At 55.3% G+C, this 20302-nt stretch overlaps 2 protein-coding genes across 3 annotated transcripts; both read right to left on the reverse strand.

Moving 5' to 3' along the window:
- Positions 1–3: 3 nt before the first annotated feature.
- Positions 4–6839, reverse strand: MLKL (mixed lineage kinase domain like pseudokinase). Of its 2 annotated transcripts, XM_005526427.3 has the most exons (12): positions 6781–6839; positions 5466–6035; positions 5163–5276; positions 4886–5060; positions 4687–4784; positions 4429–4564; positions 3770–3854; positions 3229–3377; positions 2981–3030; positions 2360–2500; positions 1176–1247; positions 4–1077 (listed from the first exon to the last, which is right to left on the reverse strand). In XM_005526427.3, exons 2-11 carry the CDS (start codon positions 5920–5922, stop codon positions 1195–1197), a joined length of 1458 nt encoding a protein of 485 aa, XP_005526484.1. In that variant the 5' UTR covers positions 5923–6035; positions 6781–6839; the 3' UTR covers positions 4–1077; positions 1176–1194. The 2 variants fall into 2 exon arrangements, with proteins under 2 accessions (XP_005526484.1, XP_014110917.1); XM_014255442.2 differs by lacking the exon at positions 4–1077 and having other exon boundaries at positions 1106–1247.
- Positions 6840–7589: 750 nt separating this feature from the next.
- Positions 7590–19669, reverse strand: FA2H (fatty acid 2-hydroxylase). The gene is made up of 7 exons (XM_005526304.3): positions 19346–19669; positions 13341–13436; positions 11490–11632; positions 11274–11380; positions 9858–10030; positions 9119–9371; positions 7590–8461 (listed from the first exon to the last, which is right to left on the reverse strand). The coding sequence occupies exons 1-7, from the start codon at positions 19610–19612 to the stop codon at positions 8382–8384; spliced, it is 1119 nt and encodes a 372-aa protein (XP_005526361.2). The 5' UTR covers positions 19613–19669; the 3' UTR covers positions 7590–8381.
- Positions 19670–20302: the final 633 nt, after the last annotated feature.

Consider the following 20302-nt stretch of genomic DNA (forward strand, 5'->3'; position numbering starts at 1 on the left):
CGCCGCCCTATTGGCCGGCTGTGACCCCCGCGCCCGCTGCTATTGGGCGAGTCCGAGCCATTTTCGCCTTCTCATTGACCAGTCCCTCTGTCCGTCTGTTCAACGGAACTGGGAGTGACAGGGGCGAGAGACAAGGAGGTAGGGCGTGCTCTGATTGGTCGAAGCGCCGCAGTGAAGGCCGGCTGATTGGACAAGATGGCCCCTGATGGCTGGGGGCGGGGCAAAAGCAGGAGAGTGAGTTTTCATTGGCGGAAACGACGCGGGGAGAAAAGAGCGGGAACGCAAATTCATTCAAACCGGGGAGGTGGGCGGGGCGTTGCCATGGCGGCGGGGCCGCCGCCGCGGGGTGGGCCCGGGGTGAGCCCGGGAGAACCGGGGGAGAACTGGAGAAGTCCGGGGGAACCGGGGAGAACGGGGGAGAACGGGGGGGGAAGCTGGGGAGGGGCCCGGGGAAAACCAAGGGGAACCCCGAGAGGAGGCGAGCGGAACCGGAAAGGGTTTGGGAGGAACAGGGGGAGCCCAAGGGGAGCCGGAGGTGGCCCCAGGGTAGCCGGGCCCCGGCGCCCCGTGGGCAGGAGCGGGCCCGAGGAGGATCACAGAACGGGTCAGGTTGGAAGGAGCACGGTGAATCATCTGGTCCCACCTCCTGTTTCACAGCATTGCATCCAGATGTTTCTGGAATATCGCCAGTGAGGAAAACTCCACACCCTCTCTGAGCAATGTTCCAGTGTATGATCACCCGCACAGAAAAGAAATTCTTCCTCATATTCAAGTGAAACTTCCTATGGATCATTTTCTGCCCTTTGGCTTTTGTCCTATTGCTGGGTGCCGCCCAGCAGAGCCTGGTCCATGCTCTGAAGTCTCTCTTCAAATAGGGACAGACACTGATGGGCTCTCATGTCAGTCGCCATCTCTTCTCAAGGCTGAACAGGCTCAGCTCCCTCAGCCTTTTCTTTTAAAAGAAGATATGTTCCATTCCTCTGGTCCCCCTAGGCTCCTTGACAGCCTCTCCTCAAGTCACCTCACTCCCCAGCTGCCCCTGAGGCCACCCAGGCACGGCCCCTTGGCGAGGCGAAGCTGTCACGCACAGAAACAAACGCAGAAGTATTGAACCATCTGTCTCTGTGAGGGGGAAGAGGGACAAGTGGTACCCTTGGCTTGCTGCCCCTGGTCACCTGGCCCCGTTTTCCACTGTTAACTTCCTTGGTTTCTGCTTTTCTCCAGGTCAGCCAGCGAGTCCACAATCTCTGCAAAACACAAGGACGGCATTAATCAACACAGAGGATTTCTTGCGGGCTTGTTCGGATTTTTTTAACAGATGAGAAGATGGCTTTCCCTCACTGGTAACAACCGGGACATGCAGTCACACTCCCCTCGGGCCAGCACAGAGGGGCAGGGATTAGCAGGGGACAGGCCTGAGCAGACAGCACAGCCCAAACAGATGTAGCAGTGTTTATGGAAACTCCTTCGTGAACAGCTGCAATAAGCTGTCCTTCCAGCTCAGCACCACACAGTGGTGGGTGTTGGATTAGGGTCATATTAGACTAAAAAAGCCATCCTGTTTCCTCAGTGTGGCTTTGCCAATGTCTCTAATGATATTTTGGTGTTTTTGCTTCAGCCAGGGCAATTCCCTGTGCCAGGGTCTGCTGAGGAAGGTGCTGGTGGGAAATGGAAGCACATAGATGTGACACTTGGTTTCTTGGGCACATTTCCCACATCTCTTGTATGGATCTGGTTCCATGGGATGGAGTGGATGAGACTGAAGGAAGTTTTCTCCCATTAGACAGATGAACCAAGGGAACGGTACGACCTCTTTGACTTCAAACACACCAGAAGCATTTCTCTCTAATTTCTTGATGTAACTGTTGTATCTCCTGATGGAGACCAGTTACTCATCTGATCAGACACAAACCAGCTTCAGAGAGAGTGAAAACTTCCCTGTCATAGAGCAATGCCCAAGACTGCAACTTATTGCTCAAAGGCCAAGGCAGGAAATGTTCCTGCAGAGCGTTGAGGCTACTCCTCCAGCTTATGGGATCTGCAGGACATGTGTGGGGATTAACTCACAGACCCCTATTTCCAGTTCAGTACTTGTCTGAGAGAAAAAGCTACTTTTATGTGATGCCAAATGAACAAACAGCTTGGTGATTATTGTCATGTTATTATTAACACGTTAAATACATGTTAATGTGTGAGGTCTGGAATTGGGGAACTTGTTAGTATAAAAAGGAAGGTCAAGGCAGGATCCCAAAACACAAAGCCAGGCAAATTCATGTGGGAATTAAGGGGCAAACTGTCTGCTGAAGTAGCTGACTGAAGGAGGCAAAGGGCCTGTGGAGCAGGTGTCTGGGACACTTACCCTCAGCAGAAGGGCGTTGAGAAGGGTCAAAGGCCCGGCACTGTTCAATGACTTTCCTCAGGTCTTCAGGACAATCTTCCCCAAGAGGGTCCCAGTAATGGTGATTGCAGATTTTCTCCACAATCTCCTCAGGAGTGCAGCCTAGACAAGAAGTACAAACAGGAGTGTCAGGATGGAACTCTGCTGCCACAGGAGGGTGCTGGGGAGGAAGCGCAGAGCAAAGCCATGCTGAGAGCCTGCCTGCAGCCTTTGGCAGGGAGCAGCCAGCAGGGAAGTGACCCAAACTCCATCTGCAATGAATCCCACTGTATTTGGCATGACACTGTTGGGCTCCAGTAGAGCAAGATGTGTTTACGCTTAAATGCACAGGACCATCCAATAGAAACAAAAATTATTTGCATGTTTGTGGTTTAAGCAGATTGATTTACTATAAGCTGTACTTTACTATATTGGAGTTTCAGGGGAAGTTATGAAGCTGTTATGCAGAATCAGGCACACCAGGCACTGCCACTGGCACTTGCATGGGATGCTCAGGGAAGGAGCAGGAAGCGTACAGTGCCAGACAGGAACCACAATGTGACATGTGGGTTTTACACAGGGAACCAGATTCTTCTGTCTCACCTTCAAATGGGATTTTGGAGGTTGCAATCTCTGCCAGAACGATCCCAAAGCTGGAAGGAGAAAAGCAAGAGTCTCAGTATTCATTCCACCATGTATTCCTCCCTTCTAATGGAGAGGACTGTTGGGCTATGCCAACTGGAAGCACCTGCTTGTGTATCCAATTAAAACTGGTCTCCTTCCATAGCTCAGCAGCTACTCTGACAGACACCTGCCTACTCAGAGGTATCTCCTGGGAGGGACAGACACACCTGTATATTTCACAGGGCCTCTTATAAGGGTAGTTGATGTCTTTCAGGTTCTCTGGAGCGATGTAAGCCAACATAGAGATTTGTTTCCATTCCTTCTTGGCTTTCCTCTTGATGGATGATTCTGTTTCACACAGCTCAAATCCTGACAGCTGATTGAGAGAATGAGAAAAAGAGAAGTAGAAACCTGTGGTGCAGCTGACTGCACCTGAGATGGAGAGAGCAGAGTGAGGTGCCCTGGGCAGCAAAGGCTGGTGTGCAGCCATGTGTACTGCCCAGCACGGGTCTCTTCCTGCAAGCAAAACCAGAGGTGAAGGCAGGTGAATTGTCACAGCTTCAGCTCATCCCAGGCTGGATGGTTTAGGAACACTCATTTTGCTGGTGATAAGACCAAGATAGGGAGGTTTAAGTACCTAAAGTTATTGGGCAGATGGCTCTACCCTGTTTTATCCTGGACCATCACAATTCCCTTCAGTGTTCTTAGGTGGAGACATCCACAAAACCATTTAAAACTCACAAAAGCATCTCCAAGTGTGATGCTTACCTTTACACAGTAATCCCCAGCCACCAGGAACTTGCTACTGCAGATGCAGCCATGGAGTCGGGACTTCTCCCCTGTCTGGTGCAACCTGCAGATGGATGGAACCAAGGGCAACACATGATGATGATGGTGGTGATGATGATGATGATGATGATGATGATGACGACAACGTTGGACTGACCCATCCCCACCTTGGCCCTCCCTCCTGCTGTGACGGGAATGACTGACATGCTTCCAGAGAAGCCAGCAGCTCTCTGCCTGTCTTCGTGGATCAACCGTGCCAAGCCAACCTTTCCAGCAGGGGCTGGAAGAGCTGCTGTGGGCAAAGCCACAAGCCTTGTGTATGAGCAGGACCTGTAAGGATAACTGGCCATGCTGTAGCGTACTTCCAAATCTGCCCTGTAGATCTGGGGAAGGGGATTTTCCCCTTCCAGGCCATTGTAGGCTTGAAGCCATATGTAGGGGACAGTGACCAGGGTAGATGGGAACTACTGCATCCAAATCCTACCCCTTCACCAGCCTCCCATTCCAGTGTCCCAAGGTGGTGTCACTGGGAATTAGTGTCTAACAGGATACCACGGCTTACTCGGAGATGCCAGGAGGCTGTACTCAGCTTCTGGATTATCGGGTGGAGTTACTCACTGATTTATACAGGTGCTCACCTGTAAAGGCCTCTGGCAGCTCCCAGGGCCATCCGAATTCGGATATCCCAGGAAAGATGCTGCTGCTTGTTCAGCACATCCCGCAGTGTCCCATGCTTACAGTACTCCATGATAATGGAGAAGCAGGGACTCCCATCTGCAAGGCAAAAGCATCCTGCCTTGTGCCATCTCTTGGGAGGGGACCACAAGGCATGTGCCACCAGCTAGCCCTGGGGATGGCAGGGTTGGAAAAGGGTGACATTAATGTGACAGCCCTACCATTCTCCTCAATGCAGATCCCGTACATGCGCAGGATGTTTGGAGACTCAAACTTCTTTAGGGTCTGAATCTCCTTCTCAAAGATGTCTCTCACCTTGCTGTGGAAATGGACAGCACAGTGAGATCCCTGAAACAAGGCATGACATAGTGCTGTGCCACCCTTCTGGGGCCACACTCGTTCCCACCCAGGACAACTCACACTGGGTCAGTGGTCAGTGGCCTCTTGAAGGATTTGATGGCAACAGGGTACTTGAGGTACTCGCCCTCATAAAGGTCATAGCTCTCTGTGTCCTGCAGGTGCCTGTGGAAAGTGAGGTGGTCTCTCTTGATCTCAGTGATGTCTTCTCTTTTACCAACATTGACCTTCTTCAAACCTGCTCCCACCATGTGCCAGAAGGGAACAAGGGATACATTAGGCAGGGCTTGTGGGGAAAGGACACAGTGCACAGGGTGCAGGTGGTGTGACACCGACTTACGCTCCATCTCACGAATTACTTTGTTCAGCTCGCTTTGCATCCAGTCCACCTTGCTCTCCATATACTCCCTGTCACTGTAGATCTTCTCAACCACATCTTTGGGCTCCTCAGTACCTAGGGAGAGAAACAAGCAGAGGTTGGGCCACTGGATGAACAAGCACGACCGTGTAGTTTGTTTTTTTTGTGGTTTAAATGTCCTTACGGCTCTTCATGGCCATGGCCATCAAGCCAGATCTAGGCAGCAGCTGGAGAGAGGGGTCAACCACCAGTCGCAGGCAAAGAGGTTTTGCTAAATGCACTCACTTGCAATCACCTGGTCCAAGAAAGCTCTGTCATCCTTCAGGTCCTCAGCATCCTGCCTGCGACATATCTTTGACTGGAAAGCTTCCAGGAAAGCCTGCTTCTGCTCTGCCTGCAGCAGGAGTGAGAGCCCCTGGGCAATGTCCTCCAGGCTTTCATTCACCCGGACAAACTCCTCACCAGTACTTCGGGCTCGCAGAAACTTCTGGATCCAGCTGGTCTGGCTGTATTTCATCACCAGTTTCTGGGCTTCCCCCAGTGCCTGGAGCAGCTTTTTCATCAGTTCCTCTTCATGGTGGGAGATGTGCTGTCGTGGCTGAGCCCTAAGGATCCTCACAGGCTCCAGCAGAATCTGGATGCGCTCCACGAGGCGCTGGCACTGGTGCTTACAGCACTTCACCTGCTCGAATTGGGCATAGATGGCCTGGGCCACAGAGAGGACCCTCTCCACGATGTCCATGCTTGCAGCAAAGGGCTTGACCACTGGGGATGTGGGCTGTCACTGTCTGGTGCAGGTAAGCCTCAGGCGTTGCTCAGAGATCAGCTAGATGCAGCTCTTCCACGCCTTCCACCCTAAGGAACACCCTGATATGGCACATGTCCTCCCACAGCCCCTCACATCTCCAGCTGCTTTGCTTTCCCTGCTTTGCCTGGCACTGCACCTGCTCATGCAGACTGGAGCAGGCACACACACAGACATCAGTAGCAGCAGTAGTGGCACATCTTTCTCTGCATTAGCAAGAGATGTTTTGTTGATTTATGTACATTAATTTAGTGTGAACCATCCCAGAGATCTTCCACCCAGAGGAGCAGGGACATAATGACCCAAGGAGCATCCCCTGGGCAGCATTCCTGACTCTGGGCCCTGTATCACCCTGGGTTCCTGTCCCCAGAGTCCGTACCTTTGGCTGTAAAGATCTATTTTCATTTCTGCCCAATGTCTCTCTGTGTGGCCAGCCATCTGATAAAAGCTTGCACATCTTCACAGCCACAGCTTCTCCACATTTTCTCCCCATAGCTCTGTTCTGCCCATATAAAATTTTGAATCAAGCTCTTTCTATGCGCTCAGCATCCCCACAGGGATGGTGCCTGCTCCCCAGCCCACATGCAGCCAGCAAGGACAGAAAACCACCCCTGTTGCAGGGAAATAGCAGCAGCCCCTCTGATGCAGCCAGCACTAAGAGAGGGGGTGCCAGGTTCTACTGGCTGGAAACGAGATGGAAACGCACCCAAGATCCAGCTGCAGCCACTCTCTTTAGGCTCTCTCCCCCTGCCCCCAAGGAAGGATCTCCACTGTCCAAGAGAAAGTGTCTGTTACCTGGTCCTGCTTGGCTGGCCTCGGCTGCCTCCGCAGTCTGGAGGGGCACGGCAGGACGAGCGCGGGTTTAAAGGGTGTCACAGCGGAAGGGACATTGTGCAACCCAGCTTCCCACGCCATCACAGCTCCCAGTTCCCAGAAAGCTACTTGGGGTATTCCCAAGGGCTGTATGCCCCAGTGCTGGGTTTTGCCCGATGGAAGAAGGAATTGCCCACAGGAAGCGCAGTGGGAAAAAGGGGATGGGGAAGTTGTGTCCCCCTGCATTGATGTTTCTGCTACTTTGAGCACACAACCCATTCTGCTGTGCTGGCAGCTGTGGGAAGGCTTGCCCAGGGCACTGGAACACCCACAGCAAGGTCTCTGTGCCCTGCTGAACTTCCTGAATGTGCAGTGAGACCCTCCAGAGCACAGCCCTGCTCCTCTCCCCATCCCTGAGCCCCAGGAGCCCCCAAGACCAAAGGAGATGGGCTGTGGGCACCAGTGCTGGAAAGAGGGCTTGACCTCTGCTGGGAGCACAGGAAGTTTTGCAGATGGCTTCGTCAGAGGGCCAGGCTGATTTTGGGAAGCTCTGGGGTGCACGCGACACTATTGCCCAACTTCAGAGAAGTGAGTGGCAGCTTCTGCTTACCCAGAGCCCCAGTGTCACACAGGTTTGCTGAGAATATCCCCTGCAAATCTCCTACCTCACCGTGGTGGATGAGGGGAGCCAGGAATGGTGGCTCCAAGGGCCATCAGCACCTGGAAAAGGGATACATGAAGGGTGGGAGAACAGCCCTGGGGGATACATTTGCCAGACCCTTTTTAGAAAGTTTTATTTTTCAAAATATACAGTTTATTTACAATTGTAGTGTCTATAGTTTTACATATAAATTTATTTCAAATGTTTAAATATCTGCAGTAAACACTAGGGAAAAAATAATAAAAAATAAAATCACAGGATCAGCAAAAAAGGCATCTCAGTAATTTTTTTCATTGGAGTTTGAGTTTCAAGTAGCCAATGTCTAAGAAAACCATGAAATTGATAAATCTGGCAGAGATACAGGTGCACTGGTTAGAAAAAGGCACAGTCCAGACCTGCAGGACCCACCCCAAAAGGGCTGCAGGCCAAGAAAACCCTGTGCTGAGATCAGGCCAGGAGAAGGACCTAGGACAGGGAATCCCCTCGGCATGAGTTAGGCAATAGGGGTAACTGCAGTGTGTTGGATGCCCTGGGGAGAGAGCACCCCAGGAGAGACAGGGGCTCTGGCAAGGTCCCAGGGCAGAGGAGGGAGGGCAGCATCAGGCACTTCATCTTTCAGGCAGCAGATCTGCCCGTGCATCCATAGCCTGGAGCAGGAGGGCAGTGAGGTAGGGGCAGGAGTCCATCAGGGAACCCCACAGCTTCCTCCTCCCCTTGCCTCACCATCCTCAGTCCCACATCCCCTTCCCAGTGCCACAGCTGGACCACAGCATTCCACAGGGATGCTGTGTTTGGAGTCACTGCTGTGGCACAGCTCTCAGGAAGGGGGCAGGGACCAGCTGGCCTCGCTGGGGGCTGGGGAGGGACACCAGCCCCAGTGCTGGGAGTACTGAGCTGGCAGCTGAGCACTGGGCTGGGGCTGTCAGTCCTCTTTCTTGAAGGTCTCCTCAGGGATGAGTGTCCGGAAAGGATAATCCCAGAAGCGTGTGCTGATGCCAAAACCTGTGGGCAGGGAAGAAAGAGTTCAGCCCATGGCATCATTGAGGTGTTGCAAGGGCTCTGTGTTAAATGGCGAGGGAGGAGTGTCCACATTTTGGGAAGGGAGGAAGGCAAAGTGAGGACAAGGAGGAAGAGCAGAGGGAGCAGGAGCTGGCTGGGCCATGCCAACAAGCCCCATGGATGATAGCTTATCTGGATGGGGCGTTTTCTCCTAGGAAACCGGGCAAAGGGCAAGTTGAGCAAGCACTGGGCTAGGGAAAGTGTGGGGTGGATCTGGGGAAGCCCAGGGCCTCACCCTACACCTGTCAAAGCCTCCCAGCAAGAAGAGATGCTGTCCTGGGGAAAGACAGGCACCCATATCCCACCAGTATGGGGGTTTGGCCTCTGCCCTGACATTCCAAGCAGCACTGACACCCACCAGTGAGATGGGCTGCTGCTTTCACCCCTGCACTGCTCTGGCTCCCCATCCTCAACCTGGGAGCCAGGAAATATTCTCCGTGGGCTACAGCACATCACATGCTGCTTCCCCAACAGTGCAGTGCTTGGCTTTCCTCATCCCAAATCCCAAATATTTTGGAACAATCAGCTGCACACATGCAGGTAGACTTGATCTTTGACAGCCCTTGCCCCTGCCAGCACGCGTGGGGAACATGGTGCTACCTGATCTTTGGTGTTCAAAGTGGTGCTTGACATGATAAGCCTTCAGGCCATACAGGTAGGTGCCCTTTTTGGGTGAGCCGTAGTGGAGGTAATAGTGCATCATGTCGTAGATGACGTAGCCGCAGAGGCCCCCGACGAACACCGCCAGCCCCAGCATCTCGGGCAGCAGGAGCCGCAGGACTCCGTAGAAGAAGCCGATCACCAGCGCGGCTGGCACAGGAGGGAAGACCAGGCGGGAACTGTCGAAGGGAGACTGGAAGCAGAGAGGATGGTGGGACAAGCAGCTCTTAGCTCACCCTCCAGCACATCCCTGCCAAGCATTGGGGAAACTCATCTGTGAGAAGCCAACACCAAAAACCCTCCCCTAATTGTACCCGGTGGTGAGAGCAGCCCCCCACGTGTGCCAAGGTGCCCAGGCAGGTGGTGATTCTATCTGGCAGGTGCCCAAACTCCACAGGGCCATTTCCTCCAGCAAAGCTAGAGGGAGCCTGTGGCTCTTTTGGTCTCCCCCCTTGCCCAACCACACAGCTTGAAAATTTAACTCCAGCTTCTCCAAGGCTGTTTTGCAGCACTCGCTGGTATTGGGTAAGTGCCTTGCTTGAGATGCCACCAGTCACACTGAGCAGGCACGAACAGGCTCTGCCTGGGCAAAGGCCACGCAGTAACAGGCTCCAGTGGGGCAAAGGCCACCATTCCCACGGCCCTGCAGGCGCCAGCGGAGGCGGGAGCTGCAACTCACCTTGTGATGCTGACCATGCAGCAAGAAATGCAGGGTGATGAGATAGTAGTTACTAGCAGGTGGCTTCATGTGGAAGACAAAGCGATGGATGAGGTACTCTAGCAGGGACCACAGGATCATTCCCAGAAGGAAGATGAAGGGGAAGTAGTATTTGTGGACAGGGATGGAGTACTCTACACAACAAGACGTGCAGTGGTCAGCAGGGCAGGCAACGTGCAGGTGCTTTTATCCATCACTATCCCTCCCTCCCACCTCTCATCCACCTCCTGCCCTGAGCTTCTCTAGGGAACTACCTGCCCAAGCACTGCTCTAAACCACATTTTCCTTTGATTGCCATTAATTTACAGGAACAGTCAGCTTCTTGCTGCCTCAGGGAGCCAGTGAGGGGAGTTCCCTGCATTCCAGGTGCCAATAGGGTTTTGGATGTGCACCCTAGGGACTGCATCATCATTACAAAGCTGCTTCACCCACCAAAACAAGGCAGGAGGGACCTTAGATGCACAGGCAGCACTCGTGACAGTAAAACAGTGCTGTTGGTGTCGGGGTTTATTTTTTTTGGGGAAAAAGAATAGATTTGTTGGGCACTTTCCCCCGCAGAACATTTTTCAGCCACCTCCTTTCAGGGCTGGATGCCAGCCCTGTGTCCTTCCTGGCAAAATTTGGATTCCCCCAAAACCCACTTACTTTTAGGAAAAAAACCCCACAAAACTCGGCAGCAAGGTGCTGAATGCCACAAGGAGCAGGGGCTGGCTGTGCAGCAGGCGCTCCCCACCCCACAGCCGGGCACAGCTGGCACTGGGTGGCACCTTGCAAAAAAAATAGGGAACCCAGAAAAAAAAAAAAAAAAAAAAAAAAGAAGACAACAAAGAAGACAGCCTGCCCCGGCCACGCTTGTTATTCCCGGGGGAGCAAGGAGCAGACAGTGGGAGATTCAAGGGCAGGCGTTTCGGGCAAACAAGCCTCGCACTGTGAGGCGCCGGCGGCGCTGAGAGCCGGGTTTGTTCGCCCGCCACGGCGGCATTCAGCCCCGGCCCGGGGTGGGCGTCAGCCGCGATTGGAACCCACCCCAGCACCGGCAGGGCTCGGTTTTGGGGACTGAGGGAACGGAGGCAAGAGGCAGCAGATTGCAGCCCAGGTCAGCGGGCTCTGTGCCTCTACTGGTCTCCTGGGGGGACCAAATCTTGTGGTGAGAGGAGGGGATGGAGGTGGGCAAGTACAGGTGGCTTCATGCAGGGGACTGCTCGTGGCCACAAGGGAGAGGTGCTGACCTTGTGCTCTTGCTTGTGGCCTTGGTGAGCATGTACCGGAGGGATGAGGAAGGGATGCAGGTCTCTGCCCACCCAGGGCTGTCCTGCCCCTGGACCCAGAGTGGGGTCCAGAGTAATGGAAGCCCAAAAGCTTTGGTGCTGCTGGTACCTGTGGTGAAGGAGGAGAAGAGCCTGGTGTTGCCCTGAGCAAGGGAGGTGTAGCTGACCCAGCTGAGATAGAGCACCACGGGCGTCCATACCATGAACACCACGTACCTATGGGGTAGAAGGAAATGTCAGAGGAAGTGTCCTGCTGGCTGGTGAGCCATCCCCTCCTCCCTGGGCAGGCACCACCCAGGGCACAGTGCAGACCCTGTGAGCTCACCATGCTGTCTTGGAGAGGAACTCAAGGAAATCGGAGTGGAAGAGACGGATGGGCCGATCCACAGGCTGGTGCACCCACTCATCGTACTTCTCCCCTAAGTAGCCCACCTGCCACAGCAAGGGCTTCTGCCAGTCTACCAGGTCCTGGGGGAGTAAACAGTGGTTGTAGTGCTGTGGAACCCACAAACCATCCCAGTCCCAGGCACAAAGCTGAGCTGCTGCTGCAGGATTTTGGGCTGCAAACCCCTTGCCATGACCCAAGAGCAGTTGCTTCTGGTTCCAAGGTGCCCTGAGCTCCCCACAAGCAGCAACAAAGGGCAGACGAAGGGCCAAACACACATCAGCCCCACCTACCTGCAAACACGGGGCTTAGCTCACCCCTGTGCCACCGGGTACCTGCCTGCGGATCAAGGTGAAGGTGGCTGTACCCAGACGTGGCTCAGCATCAGGCCCTGGTAACTGAGGCTCTTTGCTGCCAAGATTAGATAGTGAGCAGCGATATTGCCAGCAGAACACCTCTCGTGGCACATGGATCCCATCCCCGTGGCACTGCCCCAGCCAAGGACATTTCTCCTTGTGCAGAGGACACATGGGCTGGCCACAGCTGTTTGGGCACCCCAGTGAGGAGCAACGTGGGAAGGGATGGGGAGCAGGGATACAGGATGGGAACACAAACTCCAGCACTGCTGCTGTGCATGGCTGAATTCAGGTTCAAGAGTAAGAAGGGACCTGTGCAGGTACTGATGTTGGCATGCCATGAAAATAGGGAGGCACAACTGGCAGCACAACCTCTGCCACTGCTCAGCATCCCTGGACACATCTTCTGCTGGTCTGGCTAGATAAGGTGGGTTCTCGGTCCCACCCCTGTGCCAGGACTGAAACCGTGCTTGCCTGGCCAAGCCACAGGCCTGGCAGTTCTCCTTGGACTGCTTGTGCCACACAGCACTGGCACAGAAATCTGGCACCTGGGGTTGTGCTGCCAGTGGTGGGGATGGCTCCGTTTGGGGCACCTCAGGGCAAGGAGCCGGGGTGGCTTTGGGCATTTTGTGGGTTCTGCTGCAGGCAGGGATGAACACAATCACATAGGAGGGGAAACAACCCCCGCTGGTGTATGGGATGGGAACACAGCCTTTCTCCATTGGGGAAGTAGGGGGAAAGTTAAAAAGGTCACTTTGAAATGGCACATTGTCTTCCAAAGGTCCTCATCCCACCTTTTTAAAGGTGGGGTGAAAGATGTTCTCCTGCTCTAAAAAACCCCAGCTTTCTACAGGATAAAAGCATGCTCACCAACCAACTGGGATCATGCAAGACGTGGTGACCAGGTGGTGCTATGGAGGGCAGGGACAGCCAAAGGCACCTTGGAGACAAATCCCCACTTGTGGCATGCTTGAAAAGCAGCTGGCAGGGCAAGAAGCACCCTGCACACACAGAGATCACCCTGCCCAGGCTAGGGAATCCCTTCCTGCTCATTACAAGTGCTCAGGCAAGGGAAAAAAATAAAATAAATAAAGTAATAAAATAAATAAACCAAGAAAGAAATAAAAGCAAGCAAGGTGTGGCTTGGCAATGTTTCCCTCTGGCAGGGCACAGCTGCTGTCAGAGAAAGGCATCTCTCCCATGCTGCTGCAATGGGAGTCTCCCTTCGCTGCCACACCTGTGCAATAAAGCATGAGCAATGCCTTCCACACCAGGAGAAAGGGCAGAAGTGGCTGAATCAGTTCAGCTCCCTCACGCCATCCCTCCCATCCAAGACGCCAGCAGAAATCCATCACTCATGCAGGGAAGAGGAGCCCTGGTGTTTTCCAGGGGCACTCTGGCAAACAGCATGCTGGAGAAACTCCAGAGCTCTTACCTTCTCCACATCCACTGTTCTGTAGCAGAGGTCTGTCTGCTCTGGAGTCTGAGCTGCAGCAACCACCTCCTTCTCATCCACTGTGTCAGAGAGGCTCTGAAAAGAGAAGGAAAACCCTGTGGTGAAGCACCAGTGGTGGATTCAGCTGGGGATGGTGATGCCTGTAGTACTGAGGGGTTCAGCCAGAGTGAGCGCCTGCCTGCTAAACAAATATGGGGGGAATTCAGGTGAATTTCAGTCAGTCAGTTCCTGCAGAGCAGGTTTCCTGAGGAAAGCAGCTGCCAGTGAGCTGTGCTGCCCTTTGGACTGTGCACTGAGCATCGTGGGCTCAGGGCTCTTTGGGAACCTCCTGTCAAGCCCAGTGTTCAGAATACCCTGCCCACAGCCAGGACAGCACAGGTGCTTCAGGGTGGCAAGGCAGAAACCCTGGGCCCTGTCGCAGCATTTTCCCCTGCAAATGAGCAGTGCCATAGCAGAGGTCACCTTGCCACCACCAGTAAAGAGAAGGTTCATGCTCTCTCCTCCCACCCCACTGATCTCCAACAAAAGTCCATCTTGGCTTTTTGGTCTCTTAGAAAGCTGGGCTGGCAGACCTGGGCAGTGTGGTACAGCTGGTGCCACCGCCCTGGCTGTCGGCACAAGGAGAAACACAAAAGGAAGGACCTTGTGCAGGGTAAAAGGCAAAGTGTCCTTCACAGGGCTGAGTGCCTTTGCCGTGGGCTGTGGAATCTGAGGCATGGGGTTTGGTTGTGGCTCAGGAGAGCGCGTTGAAGCACAGGGGATGCACTGGTGCAGTGGTGGCAGGATGCAGACCCAGCTGCAGTCCCACTGCCAGGGCAGGCTGAGAAACAGGAGAAACCTGCCCTGTCTGATGCTTGGAAGCAAACACATTGCCAGCTGCCAGTACCAGCCTCCTTCCTGTAGCTGTGCCAGCTCTGGCGCCGGCCGTGCCGCTGGTGGGGGGCTCAATGAGGTTGCAGCATGCCCATGCAAACCCCAGGGCAGCCGTGCCCCCGGCAGCAGTGCCGGCTCCCCGTGCAGGATGTGCCAAACATGCCTTTTCCCCCGCTTTGTCACCTTGAGTTACCCATTAACCCGGAGCAGGGTACGGCATGGCCCGGCAGCCACAGCACAGCCGTGCCCGACGGGGCTTCCAGCTGTGCCACTTCCAGAGAGGAAGGATTTTCTCCCAGCTCCTCAATGGATGCTCTGCCCACTGTTCCGGGAGGGATGCACTGCCACCCTATTGATGGGAATACTGCCCTGGCAGCTGCAGGAGGGCCTGGGATGCAGGAAAACCGGGGTCAGCTTGCCAGGACATCAGGACTTTACTCTGTGCCTTGTTGGGGACACCGAGGCAGGGCTCAGGCACTGTTGGCTGACAGCAGGCACTCCTTGCAAGCTGTGCTCCCACCCCATTTCCCGGGCTAAATGGATTTCAAGCCTCATTCTGCTTGTCCAGGAACTCCATTACCCAGCTCTGAGGCAGCCCCTTGCCTGGGGCAGAAGGCAGGGAAGGACAGGGGATATTCCCAGTCAGTATTTCCAGGCTGGAATCCCATTGGCATCAATTTTACTGCAGGCAGTGCCCCAATATGAGCTGATGCCATGTTTCTGCTGGCCTCTTGGATGGGAGGGATGGCATGAGGGAGCTGATGCCATGTGCCACCACACCTCTCTGTGACAATTCCCACTGCTATTTTCAACACTGCACGCTCTCTCCTTCAGCCAGACATTCCAAAACCCTAGGGCAAGTGGGATGTCTTAAAATCCAATGAAGCATGGTGAATTTATAGTTTTGCCTCTGCCCTCTGGTGCTTTGGAAGAAAATTTGGCTTTAAGAAAGTGAAACAGCTGATCCATGCCCTGAGAAATGGGCTGGTGCTCTTCACCTTCACGCTTGCACCACAACCTAGCCAGCAGCAGGAAGGATGCTTAAGAAAGCTGGGCTGACGCAATGCCCGGCACCTCTCCTCCCTTTTCCGAAATGTTGACACACCTCCAGTTCCCCTGCCCATGGATGCCTGAGCACCCTGTCATGGCTGGAGGTTCCCTGGTCCTCCCAGGTCAGGGAGATGGACTGGGGGGCTCACATCCCACCTCACCACCTGGGCTGGGTGACATCAGTGAGATGCCATTGCCCTGTGTGCTATGGCAGCTCCCTCTCAGCACCTGAATCATCTCCTACCCCTCCTCTTCCTCAGTGGGGGAGCAGGAGGAAGGCTCTCCCCTTGCTCACCCTGGGGCTGGCACTGAAAGGACCGGGAGCTGTGTCGCAACCAGGACGCAAACCACGCTGGCATGTCCCGACTGGCTCCCCAAAGGGTGGTCTGTTCCTGCCTGCCCCAAGCACACAGGGGCCCTGCTGGGATCAAGCCCCATGGGACCCAAACCAGTGCTGGGGCTTCTGCCCCTTCTCCTCCTAATAGGAGGTGGGTTGGAAGGAGGCTGAAGGGCTCTGCTGTCACCTGTGAGTGGTGAAGATGCATCTGAGCTGTCCCCAGGCAAACAGATCCTGCCAGGGAAGATGAACAAGGGGTCTGATGTAAGGAAGGGAAAGTTAACGCCTACAAGGAACTGCAACTGTAAGTGAGCAGCAGTCCCGGCAAGGTGCTGCACAACGGGGCAAACACCCAGGGCACGGCGTGATCCAGTGACTGGGTGACCCAGCATCCACCTGCGAGCATCCGGCTGCCCTGCGTGGGTCAGACAAGGAGCTCAGCACTGGTCCTGCACCAGCTGGAGAGCACTGGCTGTGCCACCCCTCCTGCATCAGGGCTTGGGGCTTTAAAAAAACAAAATGCAGCTGTGATGTGAGCAGATACAGAGGTACAGACAGAAGGGGTGGTCCTGCACAGGGTTCAGTGTTCTTGGGACACAGGCAGAGAGGCTGGAAACCTCCCCCTGGCCCAGACAGGGCAATGCTGCTTGCAGACAGCTGCTCTGCCAAAAGCCTGGACCCAGGGGTATTTCCACCCATTTTCCCAGTGAGTCAAACCCCAGAGGAGCCTTACCATACCTCTGCATTGCTCCAGATCCCCCAGCACCTTCACTGAGCTCCTCAAAGGCTCAGTTTGCTGATGTCAACATGGGACAAGCTCTGTTGGCAGTGCAGGTACAGGCATGTAACATGAGGACACCCCAGGAGGTGCAGAGAGCCCAAGTAAAGCCTTTGGTTGTGAGGGCACCATCCCAGTGCCACCCTCCCACTGGCTTCATGGGCTGTGGTCTCTAGCTGGCAGAGCCCCATAGAGCTGTATCTTAGCCCAAACACTGGGTGCAGCAGGACTATTAAGAGGAGGTGAATTTAACTCCTAATCATAGTAGCAATATAAAAAGCCACTTCTTGTTACATCACCACCAAAGAGGAGCCCCAGGTGTCCCACCTACATCCAAGCGTGCTCAGGCTGGGATGCAAAGCCAGGACGAGCCTGACGTGCAGCAATACAGGCAAGAGGAAGAGAAGGACACTAAACCTGAGAAGGATGGAAGGTTTACTGTGACTCACAGCCACGTCATGCACCCCAAAGAGGCTGTGATTAAAGTCTCTCATTGCTCAAACTGGAAGGGTAATTAGATGATCTAGTTCCCTTCTAGCAAGACTGTTAAAATCCATTGTCTAGTTTTGGTAATTATTGGTCGCTTTGATCTCCCCTATATGTCCTGCTTGCATAGATAAAATGTTTAGGGATTAATTTGTCCTTAGCCAAAAGGATTTGGGTGATACAGAAAAGGGATCTGTGGCTGAAGGAGAGAGACACAGGAAGGGCATGGAGAGGCCAGCGGGATGAAGGCTGGATCTTCTTTCTGTCTCCTGCATTAACACATTTTTCACCCTTTCCAAAATCCTGGACATTCCTGGGGGAAGCAGGGGAGGATGCTGGATGCCTGTGAGACCACAGCATTCTGAATCCCTCAATACAGGAATGATGCAGCCCTGAGACATCCAACGGGCAGAGAGAGGCACTGGCAAAGCTGTGGGGATCTGGAACCAGACTGGAGCAATGTAACACTTCTTTCAAAGAGCTGTTTGGGCTACACCTGTCCCAAATCACCCAAAGCATGAACCCAAGCACCACCGAGGGCATCACCTCTCGCCAGTGAGGATTTTTGGGGGGTTGAGAGTAGGGCAGAGCAGCTCACACATCAGTGCATGCTGGACACTGCCTCACCATGCAGCAGGCAGCTCTAATCCCTCCGCTGAGTATTACAGCCTGGGATGGTTTATCTGGCACCAGGCAGTGTCTGATCTCCCTGCGCCCTGGCGTTATCACGCCGTGTATTTACATTGGGACGGATGGTGGCAGCTCCCCTCGGCGCGGGCTGCGGAGCGAGAACCCGTTCGTCCGGTACCGTCCTTCGCCCCAACCCGTTGGGCTCGTCACGCCTGCCAGGAGGCGGCGGCTCAGCCAGTGTCCCAACAGAGGAGGTGCCATCGCCGGGATCCATCCGGGGAAAATGCAGGCATTGCACCGAGGCTGAAACAAAGCCCTGTCTGTGCTCCGGGCCCGAGGCTGCGCCTTGGGGAGGACACCCAGCGAGAGCAAACAACCAGCCAGAGGGACCGGCCGGTCACCGACCTCACTGGGATGTCTAGAGGGGGACGCCGCTGCTGGGCTGGTGAAGGGGGCTGGGCTGGCCCCGCTGCTCAGCATCCTGCCCACGGAGTGCTGGTGAGGGCTGCTAATTGGGTAGGAGCGCCCAGTGCCACCTGGAGGCTGCGGAACTTCCCCAGGGAACTTTCCCTTCCGCCTGGACAGCAAGGGACTGGCACAGTGGAGACAGAGCTGTGTCATGGACACCCATGCCCCACACCAGGCAGTCAGGGAGATGGCTGGGCTCCTCTCTTCAGCAGTGGCTGTTCACCACTGGCAAACCCAAGTGCCCAGCACCTTGCTCCCTGGTTGAGCGCTGACAGTGCCAGAAAGGGTGTCCTGTGCCATTGCCCACCCCGTGCCATACAGTCCTGCTAAAACTGACGCTGAGCTCCATCTCCTACATCCCTTCAAAGACCCCAACACCTCCATGCCACGTTGGCACCCCAGGTCCACCCATCAGCCCTGCTTCCTAGCATGGCCAGGGTGGGATGCGGCTGTGGAGTGGGACCCTGTAGGTACCAGCCTCTGTGCACTTGGCACCCTATGGGCCTCAGGGTCCCCTGCACCTCAGACCCCACAGAACTCCTGGAAGCCAGGAGGCACATGGGACCTCAGCACCCTGCACCACCCACACAAGATCCCAGGAGCCTCAAACACCCTCTGTCCCCTTCACCCCTCATGCCCTGTAGATCCCTACAGAGTCTGATCCTATGGGTCCTGTCCTGCTCAGACCCAACATACACCATGTCCCATACAGCTCAGACTGAGATCTGGGTGCACTGAACACCTTATATACTACGTGCACCCCAGAAACTTCCTGCCATGTACACCCCAAAGCCTATCCAGCCTCTGTATGTCCTGAACAGCTTGGATGCTGAGAAGCTGGACCTGGAGTGCCCTACAGACCCTGTATGGCTCAGACCCTGCACAGTTTGGATCCAGGGTGCCCTACAGACCCTGCACAGCTTAGACTCCATTCACTCTGGACTTGAGATGCTCTATAAACCCAGCACTGCTCAGATTCCAGAGAGCACAGACCTGGAGCACCCTATCACAACTCGACCCAGGACCTAGGGCACCCTATAACCTCTGTACATCCCAGTCCCTGGACATGGGGGACCCTATAGAAACGCTGTACATGCCACCCCTGGGACCTGGGGTGCCTTAGAGAGACCCTGTACATCCCGGATCAGGACCTGGGCTACGCTGTACAGACCCTGCACATCCTGGAGTAGCACCTGGGGCATCCTATAGCCTCTGTATCTGGCAGTTCCAGAACCCGGGACACCCCATAGCCCTTTTTCACCCTGGACCCGGCACCTGAGGCACCTCACAGAGACTGTATACACCCCCGGTTCCCCTATAGTCCGTGCCCACCCCGGCCCCGGTTCGGCTCCGCGGCGGTACCTGCTCGTCTCCGGGCTCTATGTCCCCCACGTAGTACTGCTCCAGCCAGCGGCGGGCGTTCGCCGAGTGCCGGTGGGGCGGCCCGTCCAGCGCCGCGCTCACGTCGGTGCCGGCCCGGCGGCGCAGGAGCTGCTCCCCGCCCGGGTGCAGCCGCACGAAGCCGCTCAGGTCGTACAGGCGGCGGTGGCAGGAGACCAGGCAGGCGCCCTGTGCGCAGCGCGCCCGCACCTCGGCGGCGCTGAAGGACCGCGGCCCCGCCGTGGCCATGGCCCCGCCGCCGCTCTCGCTCCCGGTCCCGGTCCCGGTCCCCGTCCAAGTCCCGTCCCGTCCCGTCCCGCCGCCGCGCTCTGCCCGCACCTGCTCATCTGCATACATGCATATGCAGCCAGGCACCGCCCCGGGACACGCCCCGCCACAGCCCATTGGACAGGCACGGACGGAGTGGGGAGGCTCCGCCCCACCGCAGGTACCCTGGAAAGTGGGAATGAGGCATCCATGGAGAGGCAGAACGGGGAGAAGGGGGCACAGGGCACCCACAGGAAATGGGGAAATGAGGCGACCCCCAGGGGAGAGGAGTGTGCCCCCCAGGGCCCATGGGAACGGTCAGGGAGGGGGAATAGGGGGTCTGGGCAACCTTGGATGGGTTATGGGGGAGCATTAGGGTACCCCGGGGTGCAACTGGAGTATGGGCATCCCTGGGACATGGATGAAGCTGTGAGGACATTCTGGGGTGGCAGCTGGGGGAATCACCTGTCCCAAGTTATCAATCCCCCTCCAAGGTCCTCGGTGACAAGGCAGAGGACACCCAAGTCCTGGCTCAGAGTGCCCTAGGAGAGCACGGTCCTTCCTAGGATCACTCAGAGGCCAACCCACCCCAGTGTCACTTGCTGCCAGGCACCACATCCCCTTCCCAGCTGTGTGAAAATCTATTTCAGTATTTAATTAAATTTGCAATTA

Source organism: Pseudopodoces humilis, chromosome 14 (genome assembly GCF_049639895.1).
Source record: "Pseudopodoces humilis isolate 2021_Gansu_Grassland_sample_001 chromosome 14, ASM4963989v1, whole genome shotgun sequence".
Lineage (NCBI taxonomy): Eukaryota > Metazoa > Chordata > Aves > Passeriformes > Paridae > Pseudopodoces > Pseudopodoces humilis.

Excerpts from the sequence above, each read along its gene's own strand:
- FA2H (XM_005526304.3), bottom strand. The coding sequence starts at position 19,612 with ATGGCCACGGCGGGGCCGCGGTCCTTCAGCGCCGCCGAGGTGCGGGCG. Across the intron at positions 13,437-19,345 it reads TAGAGCCCGGAGACGAGCAG|AGCCTCTCTGACACAGTGGA; the intron begins GTACCGCCGCGG and ends TTCTCTTTTCAG. Across the intron at positions 11,633-13,340 it reads GAACAGTGGATGTGGAGAAG|GACCTGGTAGACTGGCAGAA; the intron begins GTAAGAGCTCTG and ends TTACTCCCCCAG.
- MLKL (XM_005526427.3), bottom strand. The coding sequence starts at position 5,922 with ATGGACATCGTGGAGAGGGTCCTCTCTGTGGCCCAGGCCATCTATGCC. Across the intron at positions 4,565-4,686 it reads GATCTGCATTGAGGAGAATG|ATGGGAGTCCCTGCTTCTCC; the intron begins GTAGGGCTGTCA and ends TTTGCCTTGCAG. Across the intron at positions 3,378-3,769 it reads CTGGGGATTACTGTGTAAAG|CTGTCAGGATTTGAGCTGTG; the intron begins GTAAGCATCACA and ends TCTCTCAATCAG.